At 45.9% G+C, this 16,618-nt stretch overlaps 1 protein-coding gene across 12 annotated transcripts in view; it reads left to right on the forward strand.

The window, feature by feature from the left end:
• LOC135400305 (ensconsin-like) overlaps nt 1-16,618 on the forward strand; it is a 77,302-nt gene that overhangs the window by 30,199 nt on the left and 30,485 nt on the right. For 4 of the 12 annotated variants that reach the window (XM_064632129.1, XM_064632124.1, XM_064632126.1 and 1 more), the window contains exons 2-5: nt 7,694-7,762; nt 13,206-13,373; nt 15,137-15,211; nt 15,985-16,106. In XM_064632129.1, coding sequence (XP_064488199.1) covers nt 7,694-7,762; nt 13,206-13,373; nt 15,137-15,211; nt 15,985-16,106 — 434 coding nt within the window. The remainder of the gene's footprint in view (nt 1-7,693; nt 7,763-13,205; nt 13,374-15,136; nt 15,212-15,984; nt 16,107-16,618) is intronic. The other 8 variants (XM_064632135.1, XM_064632125.1, XM_064632132.1 and 5 more) reach the window with 4 other exon arrangements.

Consider the following 16,618-nt stretch of genomic DNA (forward strand, 5'->3'; position numbering starts at 1 on the left):
AGCGACTCCGGTGCAAGATTATGTCACGTACTTCAGTTATCACGGGGCACTAGTGTGTACAAGAAGTGCGTTACGAGGACACAGCTCAAGATAGCGCCCTACCCAAGACTTACGACGACGAGAGCAATTACAGTAAAGACTAGATTTTAATGTGAATGTAATAACATGCGTGACACGTGACATAGTGGCAGGTTACAGTAACCGGACGGCGATGGCATAGCGAAACCAGATCATCCATTCTGCACCCGAAAGGTTTGGATCCTAAGACGAAGGAGGGGTATCCTGCAATTCATTTGCCCTCTACAGAGAAGTGACCGCGTACCGACAGCACGTACAGTCAAACTCCTTTATAGCGAACACCTTTTTAACGAAAATACCACTACAGCAAATTTTTTTTGCGGTCCTGCTGGAGCCTATAGGTCCAATAATGGACATCCTTTTGAACGAAAATACCTTTACTGCGATTTTTTTTTGCTGTCCCCTGAGCTTCGTTGTAAAGGGGTTTGACTGTATTATGCTTATGTACCTTGCCTTCCCTGGCGCACGTTATGACGCGTTGCCCGGCTACGGTCTAGTCCGTCGTCTGAACGTGACACAGGTGTGTGACACGGTTAAGGAACGGTATCTTGTCTGTAGGGAAAATCTCGATCGTCTATGTACTCGTCGGTGAAGCAATATGTTCCTCCGAATCGTTGTGGGCGACGAGGTCGCAACCCACGCGCTTCTTTCGCGAAAAGAAGACGATTACTTCGTGGTAGGCGAGCAGCGCCGAAGCGTTGGCGCTAAGCGACGCTGTCACCGAACGGATGACCCCTTGAGGTCGCTAGGGAGCAAGTGTGGGACGTGTAAGGTACAGCAGGTGGATAACTTATCAGCTGGATGCGGCGGTTAGTCGTTGAAACAGTGCAAAGGGGCACTCCTGTTGGAAAGTGGATCGTAATCCTCTAGTGGCAGCAGTATGGGCCAAGAAGTACGCCCTTTGCATCTTTCTCAAGAATGTCTGAAGAAACTGGCGCCTCTAGATAGGTGTCTTCCAGAAAAGTTGGGTTCACACGTGCGTTTATTGAGGAGGCGTCGCGTGGCGTCGCGTCGTCTCAGCGGCATTACGAGAGCTTGTTTCGTGCTGCAGCCTTTCCGAAAGATTTTCCTCCAGCCAACCGGAACGACAGAAGTGAGGCTCGCTTCCCGTGGCCCGACAGCCGGCACGTTCTATGCAAAATGAGGGTACTCGAACGCGGCGTAATCCTTTCGATTCCGTTCCATCCCAACCGCGCGCTTGTAGCCGGTGTGACCGCTGAATGAATGAAGAACGTGTGCCGTCGTCTGGTTTCAGCTGCACGGGCAGCCATTCGTAACATCGGCAGACGACATCGTGGCTCCATATATTTGCGTGGCCATGGGCAGATCTAGGATTATTCTGCGGGGAGAGGCGGCCAAGGACAGCAGGCTGGAAACACGGGCTCAGATCAGTTTATATGCAGTCGATTATGGCCGAAATTGAAGGGGGATCAGGACATTCTGACCCCCCCCCCCTCCCAAGATCTGCCCCTGCAGGTAATACAGGGTGTGTGCAGATAAACCTAAGTGGCATTTGCACCCGTAACTCGTTGTCTATACTTACCCTACGAACTTTCGGTGGCGCACGATGGGGCATCGGCTTCCGTGCATTAGAATAGGGCAACCTGGCGGCCTCAGGAGAGTTGTGTGCAGGTACCGCAAGGGGAGCTACGGGTGCAGAAACCAGCAGAGACCTATACGATATCCCACATGGATGTTCATCGGTAGTGCCCCTAGCGGTATCTGCACACAACTCACCTGAGACCGCCATGTTGCCCCATTTTAATGCGCGGAAGCACGTGTTTTCGTCGCTCTGTTTATTTTGTGCGCTGGGTATGGCTCCAACGATTTTTCTGTAGCTTTCGCACACATAAATGTGTCACCGAAAGTTCGTCAGTTAAGTAGAGAACAAGCTAAGTGAGCAAATGCCACTTAGGTTTATCTGCACTACGACGTACTAGATTATAACGACCATGTCATAATCAGCAACCCCTATGAGGAGCCCGTTCGCGAGATCTGCATCGTGATTGGACAATGGAAATTTGAATTTCGATCCAGAAGCGGACGTACGACTACCGTAGCAGACGACAGCAACAGCTCATACGAAAACGCGTAGAATGGCGATGATAATCAACTTTAGAAGGAAGTGTCTTCCGTGGGACATGCACCGCTTGTACAAAAATACTAAGGTAAGCTGAAGTACAAAGTATTGCAGAAATTGAGGAAGCAATGACCGGGCCGATGAGTAGCGCCACCGCTAGCTTCCAAATGCGGCGCTGGGAGGGGGTTGCCTATGACGTGGTCGTTATAATCTAGTAGGTCGTGATCTGCACACACACAGTATATGTATAAGCCTTCTGTACGTCGGTGTTGTACTGTGCCACGCCTGTCGTTTCGACCAGAACGATGATTGTAACAGATACGCTAGCAGTGTAAATTTGCTCGGGCAATCTTGAAATTGCAACGCCATCGCACACTTGCTTCGGGGCGCTGACATGCAAACAAAACGAAAAAAAGTAACGACATCGAAAAGCGTTTGCGCGGAAACAGTCCCAATGTGACCGGCTGCTTTCGAAGGAGTCGTCACGAACGCTAACGCGCCGCCGCCTTCGAAACAGATGCGTCATCGAAAGACACACACTGCATTGAGAGTATGCCGCTGTATGCCGTCACGCCGTACGTGACCTTGCGGCGCCTGAATGTCACGCCCCTTAGTGCTAGTTGTAGACGTACAGTTAGTACCAAATTGAAGTACACAGATTAACAGTTAATAGTTATGTCACCTCCTGGGTATATAATTTACAAACATTAAAGTTTCTTGCATACAATGCGATGCCACATGATAAGCGATTTTCGGAGTTTCGTCTAGGACCGTCGGTGGTTGTGAATATAGCAATGAAAGCTAAATAATCTTCAGATTCAGTACTTCCAGGGTACCATAGTGTACCAGCCAAATAACGCTCTATTACTCAGGGCTTGTCGTGTAGATAGGGGCGGATCCAGACCCGCGCTTTTTTTTTGCTTTTTTTGCGGGGAGGGGGTTCATTGTCGAAGCGCGTAATTGGGGAGAGGAGGAAAGTAATATGTGGCCTAGCCCCCCCCCCCCCCCCCCCCACACACACACACCTCTTTGGATCCGCCACTGCGTGTAGGATGGGTTTAGTGAGATGGGCATTCGATACTTGAACTGGCCCCGGACCAGAGCTCCGACCCCAGTCCGGTCTACCAAATGTTTTGGTGACCACGTTAAATTTTTATTACCCGTATGAACTGTGACACTTGCATGAAGATCGGGTGCCTCCATCAAAGCCAAAGGGTGTCGGATACCTTGGTGGTTCAACCTGATTTTAAGCACCATCAAAATGCAAGTCTCGAAATGTTTTTTTTTTTTTTTTGGGGGGGGGAGCCAAAGACTGGTCGAACAAAGAGGACCAAGTATATAAAAATAGCCTTTGTAAAACCAGTTCCGAAGCGGAATCGATTGGAGTGCGTGAGATGCATACGCGGAACGCGTTCGCGTGAGAAGCCATACATAATCAGGTAACGGTCATATGGCCTACAATATGGGTCAGAGGTGCGAGTTATATCCTTGCATACCAGGCTCCCGTCTGGATTCTTCATCATGCTGCCTGAACGGGAAGACAGTTTTAATGCGGGGGTTGCTACCGGTTGCTAATGGCTGTACGTGGACACGCAGGGTGCTGCAACAACGCCACCTAGATACAGAAGGCCTGCTTATTGCCTCCTCTCCCTCCGTCGCTGCGTGGACATATAAAATCAGAATTCGTCTGCTACTGCTGCGATTCGCCGTTCTGCGAATTCCAGAACTTGCAAACGATTGCACCTAACTTAACCTGTAGACTTGAACCTGTTGACAAAAAGTGCAACACGCTTTCCAGAAAATCAGTCTTGAGAAAGATATGGGACCGTTTTATGCTTTATTTTAAAGTTTTCCCATTTAGTACGCGGAGTCGTTCAGTCATTACTCGCAGACGACAGTGGTTCGTCTCCATGGCTACGGCCGCTGACAGCACGTTCGTGATTGGCTACGGCCGTTGTAAACACGATCCTGATTGGCTGACTCTTAATTGTTACGTCACATCGACGAGTGAGCAGGCTTTCTCTATCTAGGTGGTATTGGCCGCAACCTGTGGAAGACGATGTCGCTCGCAATGGTCTGTCTGGAGAAACAATGGAGTGTGCGAGACAGAAGATTCTGGTGAAGATGATGGCGAGATAAACATATGGGGCCACGTTTACGTTTATTCGCTCGGAGGCGCTCGGACTCAGCGAATACATGGCTCGGAACACCTCCGAGCGAATAAGCATAAACGCCCATTGTTGTCCGTTCGAATGGTTAGATTAGCTTCCGTGTCGTCTGCTCGCAGCTGGTTTGGGATTACTTGGAAGCGTGCCAAGAACGTGTGTAAGGCTAGGGCGTAGCAGATGAGAGAAAAGAAGCAAAGCAATGTGACGTCATTAAGAAAGGTGTCATGTAAGTACGTTGTATGTGAAACAGAGGACCGTTCTGGCGGCAGCTGCTTGTTTGAACCAGTATGCTGGCGCAGAAGCGCGGTCATTGTCGCTTCCCCAGACAAAACTTTGCGAAGGGTTATTCTTCACGAAATGAATCGACGATGTCATTAGCAGACGACCGTTGTACCCCTTGGCATGTCGTTTCGATCGCATGCAGTTTCACAACAGATCGGGCCGATCTGTTTACGTATCCTTGGTCTCCATAAATAGCCGGCCTTGCATTGTCTGCCTTGGCTGTTAGTTCGCGCTCCGGAGTAGGTCAGGATGAATCAATCGCCGTCGGCATCCGATATCGCGTTCTACACGAAGGTGTTTCCCCGCCCCAGCTGTGGGCCCATGTCTGTGGCGATGCATACGTCGCGGTCACGTACGGCCTTCTTTCGCGCTCGTTCAGGATTGGGCTGTTACTTATTTTTTCCGTTGTGATAAACATGAGTTTGAATGTAAATTGTGCAAAACAAAATTGCACGGGTAAGCGGAACACATGGGAAACAGCGGAAACCATGCAAGGAACGCTATACTTTGAAGTGATTTGTTGCCACTGCTGCAGGATCACAAAAACGTGTACACGTGTACTTTCACTTAACGATAATAATCAGACCGCGGATTTATATGCACTAAAAACAATCGAAATAGCCATGCAAATATGCTGCAAAAATGACAAAACATGCAATAAAATATGCAGTATGAAACTAACGCAGTTTCATTTTGCTGTGGTATAGCACATGTTCTCAGGGTACTACCTTGCAAACGCTTCCCGCAAGTGACTTAGATAGTGGAAATTAAGACAATGAATGCCTCTACTTGTAGTTTTGGTTACAGTCAGGGTGTCGAACCGAACCTGAACCGAAAATCGTACCCAAACCGTTATTCTTGCCGGAGCCGAACCCGAACCGAAATTTTCATGACACTGTTGAACCCGAACTGGAAAAATAATAGCAGTAACCAGTTCTCAACAAAACGGTTCGGACATGAGTTCAAGTGCCTCTGAATCCCCGAACGAGGACACATATCATGGATTTCGCAAATTTTCACCTAGCAGTCAAACGAGGACGTATAGTAAGTATACTTTCAGCGTCTTTTTCAACACGTTGAAGCGCAGTTGAACTTGTGAGCGCCGCGGCTAGCGCCCCAAGCACGCGCTGTGGCGTCTGCTCGTCAGAGAGGAGGCGCCACGCGGACGAATGACACAGCAGTGGAGTAGGCCAGTTGTGTAGCTCTATAGGATGAATATGTGGTTAAGAAAGCGCCCAACATTTCCATTTACACGTGAGCAGTAAAAATTAAACAGGTCGGAAACATGAGAAGTGGAGAAGGAGCGTACACAGAACAGTGCCCGTTTGATTGGTCGTGCTTTGAAAAGTAAATGTAGTTCTGCTTACTGCTAGTGCAGTTGTGTCGAGACACATTGCCTTTGTGTTGTGGATTAACTGGTACACTGCTGTGAGCTCGGACAATGCAAGGCTGGCAGACTTATTTACGACATGCTTCAGCACGGTTTCAGATCGATTCACGCTGCGAATGCAGTGTGCTGGCGAGTGCCGCTGTCTGCGTAAAATGCTGTCCATCTTATTGGGCTTTCTTTACGTGTATCTTGCTTGCACTGTGCGTGTGAAAAAACAAGATTTTGGGAACAGAAAGTAGTAGGTCTACATCGGTTCATCAGCGTGGATGCTATTTGCAAGTGTTCATCCATTTCTCCTTTCTCTCGCCAAAAGACAACCGCAGTAAGCTCCTAGCCACTCATTTCCTGATAAAAGCAGTTTTATGGGATATATAAAATGGAAGCGTTGAACCGGTTCGCGTACCGGTCCAGGGCTGCGAACCGGTTCGATTTTTGGCATGGCCGAACCGGAACGAAATCCAAGCAGCGCGATCCCGAACCGAACTCGTATTTTTTACGGTTCGACACTCTGGTTACAATACACTACAATGTAGCACTCAAGATTCTCGTTGGTTGAAACGCTCACAGTTTTCTGTCAGAATGAGCTTGTATGCTGAGAAGCTTTTCTCAGCATCGCACGTATAGTCACAGGAGCTTACGTAAAACTTGGAAGCAACTTGGGCGATATTTCTTTTGGTAGCGAGGCACCAGTATCACCATTCCGTACTCAGCGAATTTTCTAAAGGCGTAAAAGTGTGTTACTTCATGTTCCGCCATGCACCTTGCTGCATCAGAAGAACACCGAAATGAATGTCCCATGGGTTAACCAGTTCAAAATTCTCCATCAAAAATACCTTAAGGCACATATGCGGACGTCCTGCCAGTCGAAACGACAGTTTTATGCAACAACATGCAACAAAAAATGAAACGTGCCGACCGGCAAAATATGCATTTTCATGCATGATAAAACTCACAGCGATGTTTTTGTATGACCATAAAACATGGACATATCATCAAATGCACCTGCCTGCCAAGGGAAAAAAAACATGCAGATCTGTGGTCTGATAATAATTCAGCTATTTACATTTTGTGTGTTATAGTTCTACCCAATTTTGTCTGAAAGCTTGTGATGATTTGCTTTCTTTCTCTTCTTGAAATTCTTAAGCGGTTGCTCCTCTGAGATGAATGCTGAGGAGTACAATCAACGCGCGATCTGTGCACCCCGGAAAACCCTTTCATAAATTTAGGTTTGGAATGAGGAATGGGCAGTGTCTTATCTCGAAGGACACCGTTCATAAAGTGAGGAAATTCGGAAATCAAGGGTTTAAAAAATCGAGGGTTGGCTGTGTTACTGTCCCATGGAGTGATATAATACCTGTACTACACTTTTTTTAGCATTTCAGTGCCAATACAAATACTTAATTTTGCTTATCAAAATATGTATTGCAGTGTGTAACACAAATACGAAAATGGGATGTTCTGGTAATAATATTGCAATAGAAAGTATCGTAACACACACACACCTCTGCAGCACACTTGTGGCAGTGTTTTGAACCTATTTAGATTACACATATTTAGTTTTTAGTTTAGTGTCTATTAAGATGACAGTCGATGTCACTGTTGAAACGTGTCAGTGTCTGAAATTAATGAGAACGAGGCAAGCATTAATTACATGCTCCATGATTAACTAATTTTGTGAAATACCTTTCTGTGCAGGTGCTAATATCTCCGGGAAGAAGGTACCATGTAGTGCACCAGCCATGGCAAATAAGTCACCTAAGCAAGGTAAGCAACTATGGCAGCTTTGCTTTCTGCTCCTTTCTTTAGGAAGTTTGCCTGACATGGCATATTATGCAAGCTGCTATTGTGGCTTCAGTTTTGCGTTTGTTTCGCGCTTTCTTGGGCAACATAGTTCGCTATTGCTTTGTTTAAAACATCCGTTTCAGTCTTATTATTGTGCTAAAGGAGTACTCTTATTGTATTACAATTGTACCTGTGGAAGATTGAAATGTCCCAAGCTGCACAACATGTTGGCCCAATATCGTCAATATTGGTCCAATATTGGACCAGTATTGCCAATATCCAGCCAATATTGTGCTGCTTGGGATGGCAGTTGTCGAAAAAAGACAAACATCCGTTTCAGTCTTATTATTGTGCTAGAGGAGTACTCTTATTGTATTACAATTGTACCTGTGGAAGATTGAAATATCCCAAGCTGCACAACATGTTGGCCCAATATCATCAATACTGGTCCAATATTGGACCAGTATTGCCGATATCCAGCCAATATTGTGCTGCTTGGGATAGCAGTTGTCGAAAAAAGACAGACAATGTCTGGAGTCGAACCATGTACCTGTTGATTGCCGGTCAGCTGCTCTAGCCGCTGTCTGTTGCTAACGACTGCCGCCGTCTCTTCTCGACGACTGCTATATATCAGTCTCTCACGTTGTTAGGCACCATGAGGCTTTTGTTGTGTTTCTTTGTCTGTGTGTACCAGCCTCAGAGTATAGTTACTTTACACATTGTACTTGTCAGTATGCCGTCTGAATTTCTCGTGGAAAAGAGCAAACCAGACTGAGAAAAAAAAATGTAAAGAAAAAGAAATTCAGCTGTTGCACATCTTCTCTTGCGTGCTCGTGTAACGTTTCTGCCGTGGTCTTGTATAATGTTTAGTGCATTTTGTGTCTTGAGTCCAAAAATATTGTTGAAATTCAATGTGGGAAATGGAATTCAGAGTGAGTGACAGAGGACGGGAAATGGATGCTTCACATTGAGGAATGAGTGTTGATGAATCCGCGTTGATGAAAGCTCATCAAATGGATTGTGAATATATTCCTTAGGAAATCCTTGTGAATCAGGAAAAAATCCTTCCACTCATATTTTGTGATAGTCCTGGTGCATCATGACCTCTGTGATTGCTGTGCCACTACACAGCTACTCAGGAGCGGCAGCTTTGCGTTGACAGCGATGTGGTCAAGAATTTTCAAAATAAATAAGAGGGTTATGTATATATATATATTATATATATAATTATCTAGGTTGTGACAGTTTGACAATTGTGGTTCTTTGCATCATCTATTCGCAGGGTCGGTTTCCGACACATCTGTTGCTCCCCTCTTACTGTAAAACTTGAAATGTAGGTTTACATCAGTAGAAGTTTATTTTACGTAACTTTAGATAAGGCATCGCAAAACCTTTAATAATGCACAACAAATGTGCACAGAGAAATTTACAAAACATATCAGGTATAATTTCATTTTATGCTCCGCCACATGCAGATGAAGGAGCTGGTTCGTAATCTTTTATGTCGCAACTTGCATACAAGTGCATCTGATTTCTCATTGACAGTACATTAAGGGTGCTGTAACCATGTTGCGGATTTAACGAGTCAAATCGGATTTAAATCAAATCCATGTTTTTCAGAACACCATAAATCAAATCCAAATCAAGTCCAGATTTAAACTTGAGGTGACAAGATAAAACAATCGATTGTGTCGTCTGCTAAGTGCGCAGTATGCTACTCGCGATATTTCGGCACTGTGTGAGTGCTTAACAACACAAAGCAGAACTTTTGTCCCATGAGCAGCTCTTTACATTTTCCTCTATTAGGATGCCCCATGAAGGCGTTTGCCTGTGGGTGCCGAGATTGTGAACAGGGACTGTTCTTCTTTGGGGCATTGTATTTCCAGTTGACTTCTCAGTAATTTTTGAGAACGGACCAATGACATCACATCTGAGGAGCCCGGGGAGTGCAGAATGTGGTGTCAACGCAGACTTAGTGCCTCGACTGCACATGGCTCTTTTAAGTGGAAGTGCTTGTCCAATCGTGCACACACTACTGTATGAAGATTGACCAAATGCCGGGAAAACACGTGATTATAAAAGCGATAAAGACTCGCGGCGTGCACAACAGGCTAAAATATAACGAGGCATTGACGTTTCGGAGTCTGCACGGACTCCCTCATCGGAATGAAGCAGGAGGTGGATGTGCAGTCCTATTTGCATATTGGGGAGGCGTAACAATTGGGAAGCGTTCCTGGATGTCCCAATGAGGGAGTCCGCATAGATTTCGAAACGTCAGTGCATCGTTATATTTTAGCCTGTTGTGTACGCCGTGAGTTTTTGTCGCTTTTACAAACACTACTGTATGCAGTCGATCCAGCTCGCTCTGACCGGAAGGACGCCATATACTATTATCACGTCAGCGTCCAACTGAGCTTTCAGGACACGTGTGTACATTCTATATATTCAGAATTCATCCGTATAGTATAGGCTTTTGTATCAGACAGTGCAGACTTGGAGTAGTCGATGCCCTACCAGGGACCATGTGCTACACTCTGGAGTGCAAACTGGAGCACTGCACGGGCTCGCACTTACCCGAAAACGCAAGCAAACCCCTTTTTTTTTGCAGGCCTGGGCTGGGCCACGGTTGTGATATACAGGGTGTCCCAGAAAACGTGTCATTGAATTATAATAAAAAAACTACGCCACCTAGAATCATGCGGTCAACGGCCTTTGTTCTTATTAGGTTTTTGCCACCTTGTAAAGTTAATGTCATGTACCCCAAGTTTAATTATGCAAATATTTGCGAACTGAACTCAGAAATTTGCCAAGGGAAGGTCACTTTTTTACCCCACCAATATGAAGAGCGTGCCGAATTCACTCAAATTCATGACAATTGACAGTGATATTCACGAGCTATCCCATCGGAAAAAATAGCCGAATATCATGCTTTTCGGAGCACCGGACCATAACGTGCGATGTCTTTCTGAGCACAATCGCTCGCAGTCCGACGAAAGGAGGTTCCGAAGCCAGCCCACAGAGTGATAGTAAAAAAAGTAACAGTTCCTAAAATTGGGAGAGGGGAAGCATTATCCCAGCGAAAGTCGGACGTGATAAGCCATGCCTGCGTTATCTCTTTCTGCGATGCCGGGTGGGCTGGGTTTCTAACCTCCTTTCGTCAGACTGACACAGATTGCGCTGAAAAATTCATTGTGCGCTATTCTGTGAGACCTCCGTAGTGCATGATGTTTGGCTATTTTTTCCGATGGGATAGCTCCTGAATATCCCTGTCAATTATCATTAATTTGAGTAAATTAGACACGCTCTTCACATTGGTGGGGTAAAAAAGTGACCTTTACTAGGCAAATTTCCGACTTAAGCTCGCAAAAATTTACATAATTAAACTTAGGTCACACGACATTCACATGAGGAAGTGACAAAAACCCAGTAAGAACAAATACCGTTGACTGCATGACTCTAGGTGGTGTAGTTTTTTTATTATAATTCAATGACACGTTTTCTGGGACACCCTGTATACACTGTTATACACGGATATATACACTGTTGTGTGATATTGGAAAAACACCACTTCCAATGACACTTCCCTATTGTTGATACATATTGGGAACACTTCCCAATACGTATCACACAGTGCTGATTGCAAAGCTCTCCTCGATACAGCTAGGCGGTGTGTGTGTCTGAATTGCAGAGAGTAGCACACGGTCCCTGGTAGGGCACGTGCTACACCAAACGCTGCTCAAAGTGCACAAGAAAGGGGATGATGGTAAATAGCAGCACGAAGACAAGGACATAGATAGAAGTAGATGAGACTGCTGCAGGCTCTCAACTGGGGTTTAATCAAAGAAAAGAGCATATTAAACGCACACATCAAGGTCACTGACTATCAGCCCCCTACATTGAAAACACTGAAGGGCAGACCTAACAATGTACAGAGAGGACAAAGGGTTACGTTGTCGGCTGGGAGATTGCACTCCGTACATTGTTTAAGATGCTGTTTTCTTTGATTAAACCTCAGTTGAGCGTCTGCAGTTGTCCCGTCTACTTCTATTTACGCCTTTGTCTTCTTGCTGCTATTCACTATGATGAACCTATACCAACTACTCCGGATTGTTCCTATTGTGCAAGAAATTGGATACATTTGAGCCTTTATCACGCTATAAAGCCTTCTTAGAGGCATCACACTGCACGCAGACATGCTCACAAGGTTTGTAGGCTATGAGAGTGTGTTGTAGTAAAAGAAGTACTGAATCAGGGGACGCATACTGAACGTGAGAATAATTGTGCAGGAAATGTGCTGCGTGCATAATTACATATTACGGGGCTCTAAGGACAATGTATACAGGTTTTGCTCGATTCAAAGGGATACGCGTAAGTAAAGGCAGTAAAACTTGCTAAAGCCCGCTACGGGCAAATAGTTGTTTGAAGCGCCGAAAGCTACAAAGAATGAAGCGTCTCAAAACAATCTTGATGACTGATGACCTTTTGGGCAGACTTTGTTTTGCACATGGTCAATGGTGTTGCCTCCATGTGTCACAAATGCAGCGTGTTAAATTTTTGTCATCCAGTGATGTACGGACACTAATAAAAGCTTTCCAGTAATCTAAATTGCTTCATTCTCAGTGGTTTCTGTTGTTTCAATATCTCCTATAGCTGGTCTGAGCTATATTTATTCGTCCAAGCATAAATCAGCAGACAACAGTAATAACAGCAACCTACGAACAAACATGTTTTTGGATAACAAAATTATAAAATGTGTCGTTTCAATGTGCCTCAGTTTTATATCGTGGTTCGGTTACCAGGGAAGGCAGAACGTGTGAATGCAGGGGCGGAGCAAGCTTGTCTCATCATTATTGTGCGCTAGCACACTGCACGGGCCACATTTTTAGGCCCAGGCCCGGCCCGAGCGAGGCCTTCCTTTGGTTTACCCGCCCGGGCCAGGCCTGACAGCTGCATACCTAGCCCAGGCCCGGCCCAAGCCCAAGCCCAAGAAATTTATAGGATATCCGGTTGGGCCCACAGTATCAGGCTGTCAAATTTGACCGTGGTTGCCTAACAGAGGGGTTAACACAGGCTCGAGACCGACCTAGGCCCGGCAATGTATGCCCGGGCACGACCTGGGCCCATAATGGTCAAACCTGAGCCCAGCCCAGGCCCGCAAAGAGGAAGCTTTACCCGGCCCACGGGCCGGGCTCGGGTTTTTGGGTAAGCCCGTGCCCGTGCAGTGCTATATTGTGCGCCCCGTTGCCCCACTCGTCACCTCATTTTAGCGGAGGGGTATCTCGAATTACATGGTGAAAGAAATCTGGAGCTGCGTTATCTAAAAACTTCAATGATAGTTCAGTGCACTACCCACAACACTTCTTTGGGAGAATGAGAAGCACATTCTTGGAACAAATGTGTGAACTGGTGGGTGACTCTCTGACAGCATCAGCAGTGGACATGTACTGGTTTGCGTACGCCGCGGATCCGCCGGCGGAGCGTCAACGACGAGGGCTGTGGGCCCAGCAGGTAGACGAACTGGCAAGTCCCGAGCAAGAGATTGAGGGAGCGAGGTCCCCTGGGTCGCACAAAGAATCTCCTTGCTCACCCCTAGGTATGGCGCTGCCCCTGAGGTTGGCTGCCCCCCGTTGTGCCCCGCATCCTTCCTGTACTTCCCGTGCATCTTGACTCCTTTGGGATTGTGCACTGTTGAGATTGTGTGTGACTCCTTTGCAGGAGTGGCCGTAGCATGTTGTTTGCAGGCCTGTGCTTGCACATGTTGAAGACTAATTTGTGCTGTGGAATGGGACAGTTGTTTACCCACAATTTTTTCCCTTTTGGGTGGGGGTGGGGGTGGGGTGGGGGTTGCACTCCGCAAGGGGGTGTATTTACATGTTTTTGATGAAGTATTGTACACTTTCACAAAATTTTATGGGGGCCTCTCCCAAATTTTTTGGGGCGTAAGGGGGTCTGGACAAATCACTGGAGTGGGACGTTTATTGGAGCCGGAATACAGAAACGAGTGTATGTCGTGGAAATCATACTACGTATTACTGCACAAGGGATTGATTGGTCCTATTGGTTTATAGCATGCTGTGTATGTGGTTCTAGCATGAGTTAGTTGTAGTTTGAAGCGAGGAAGTCTAGAGATTATGGCAGTAATGCTGCTGAGATAATTCTGCGATTACACCGTCTGGCAGTACCTCCAGAACTTGAAGGTGTTGGAATTGCTGTAGAAGCATGTCTAATGCACTGCCTGGAATTTTGTGTCTGGTACCTGACACTGGATGCATGCTGGAGTTGAATTCTGTTGTGCTCGTAATGACGGTGAAATGCTGTGACAGTAGAAATTGTAAAACCACTGGTAACAATGTAAACATTAGTGAATGTTGATAATGAATAAGGAAATAATGAGAATGAGGCAGTGTATGGAGGTGAGAAGTGAGCTAAAATGAGGGATTGTTGTTGTTCTGAGTGAATGTTATCAAGAAAGAAGAGAAAGTTATTTGTTTTTAAAAAGGACCTAGATGGGAATAATGCAATGCATGGTGTTCCTGAACAATGTGGGATACTGGGTATTGTGGATGTAGGTGTGGTCATGATATTTCTTGTTTGGACAGTTGGGTCATGTTGATGTTGAGACAGTTTCATGGCATCGATGTCACAGATGCGGTTGTGTTTGAGTAGTTTTCATGATGCCCTAACCTGTTTGGCTGTGTGAGCTTGCGGCGTGTACCACATGCATGGCTTGGTGCATACCTGCACAACACTTTTGCTGTTTTTTTTACCTGCACAGATAATTGCCTGGCATGAAAGAAATTTAAAAAAAGAAAGAGTCTTTGGCACTTGAGTTCTCAGCAATTTGCATCCTCGCTTGTTTGTGTGTGCTGTCATGTTCCCCGTCACACCTATCCTTCAAAAATGTGTAGTGTGGCAGTTTTATCTCCCACGTTGCTTATGATTTGTTGCATTGCTAGTAGATAATTAACTTAATGCTCTTTTCCCACAGTATTATAGTTTTAATTGTCAGGACAAAATTCCCTCCAGCTCACACTGTTATGTTGCCTCTTTTTCCGCTAACACATCGTTACGTGTACGTTGGATGCTGGAGCAGTTAGTGACAGTATTGAGCACATTAGTTGGCAACATAATTAAAGAATTTGCATTACACAGTAATGATTGTATGTGCACATGAACTGCAATCTTCCACACGTTTTTAAAAATCCATTTAATGCACACAATGCTCTCATGAGAGCTGGAGGACAAAGCTAATCAGACACGACTAATTAGTTGACCATCACACCCGATGCACGGTACCTTTGCTGTTATTATTTTCGCGAGTGTCTATCTGTTGATTTTTTTTCCCTCTTGCACCAGCAGACACTTACTGGTTTGCTCACGCTGGCGGCGGCACACCGAGCGAGGATGCTGTTGATCATGGGGCTTCTCCAGGTAGGCACACACTGCCACCTGGCACTGAATGCCCTTCTGCTTTCACTTTTTGTTTTTCTGCTCTAGTGTAGTGAATGTAAAGCAGGTAGGCAAGAAAAGGACATGATGCCGAGGCAACTAATTTGTCAAAGTGTTTTTTTGTTTTATGTGTACTTACACTCTTAGAAATGAACTTCACTGCATAGCTCTCTCTCCTAGTCAATCATCACCTCAAATGATATCATTATCTGCCCTGATTTGTTGAAAACAGGAGGCATACACCTCTTTTGCGACAATTATGAACAGCATAAGTATCACAACAAAGGTGTACGCCTCCTGTTGTCAACAAATCGGGGCAGATAACAATATTATTTGAAATGATGATCGGCTAGGAGCGTGCTATGCAGTGACGTTCATTATTATTGATTTTTAAGAGTGTAGTTGATTGTTGAAGTTTACGCTGCAGCGACACAAGACTGATTCAGCTTTATTGTGAGGGCTGCTCACATAGTAGCCTTTGTGACACAATGGGAGACATATAACACTCTGTTCCTAGATAATGGATCTTCTTTTGTCATCCTACATGAGCAGTCGCTGCATTATGCAGACGATGAGTTGTGCCCAGCACCTAAATGCGCGTCTTTGTGTACATGGTCTCCAGTCGTCGTTCCCATAGTCGTCTTCCTTCCTTTTCGAAAGCATGCTTTCATTTATGTGAATTCCAGAGTTGCCTCTTGGCTTACGAGGGAACTCCTTGTGCGTAGTACACTCACTGTGGAGTCTTCTGTGTGTAGACAAACCGCAGACTGATGGTGATGCAGGGGACTACAACCACCAGAATCAGCAGGTCTCTCGTGAGGAACGAATACGAATGGTCAAAGAAAGGCAAGAGGAAGAGCGGACAAGGCGGCTGCAGGTCAGTTGGAAGTTGCTTGTGTGTGGGTGACTCTAACCCACACTAACTAGGCGTGAACGTAGGAAGCGAACATAACTAGGCGCCCCGCACGTGGGTAATTTAGGAGTCTTAAAGGTGCTGCGAAACCATTTCCGAACTTTTGAAGAAATAAGGTTGTAAATATTGATTTATGTCTGCTAAACATGCACATCAAAATGCTATATTTCTGCGATCCCGCGTTACGAAGCTATTGGACTTCGAAGGTCCCGCGATGGGTGAGCTCCTCTATCACTCTCAGCCCTTCACCTCCTCGTCCGTTTTTGGAGTGACTTTTCGGAGTGGAGAAAGGAGGTGCATACTTGTCCGTTTCCATGGCGACGCAGGCAGTTGTAAAGGGGCCACCGGAGAATGGACTTCGTTATGGTGACCTTCAGGTACTTCGGGCAAGTGTGCACTAGAGTCACTAAATAGGAAGCAGAGTAGTGCCACTGAGCCACGCCGGCGAGCGAGGCCGCCATCTTGGGTCCGGCGCG

Source organism: Ornithodoros turicata, chromosome 7 (genome assembly GCF_037126465.1).
Source record: "Ornithodoros turicata isolate Travis chromosome 7, ASM3712646v1, whole genome shotgun sequence".
Taxonomy (NCBI): Eukaryota; Metazoa; Arthropoda; class Arachnida; order Ixodida; family Argasidae; genus Ornithodoros; species Ornithodoros turicata.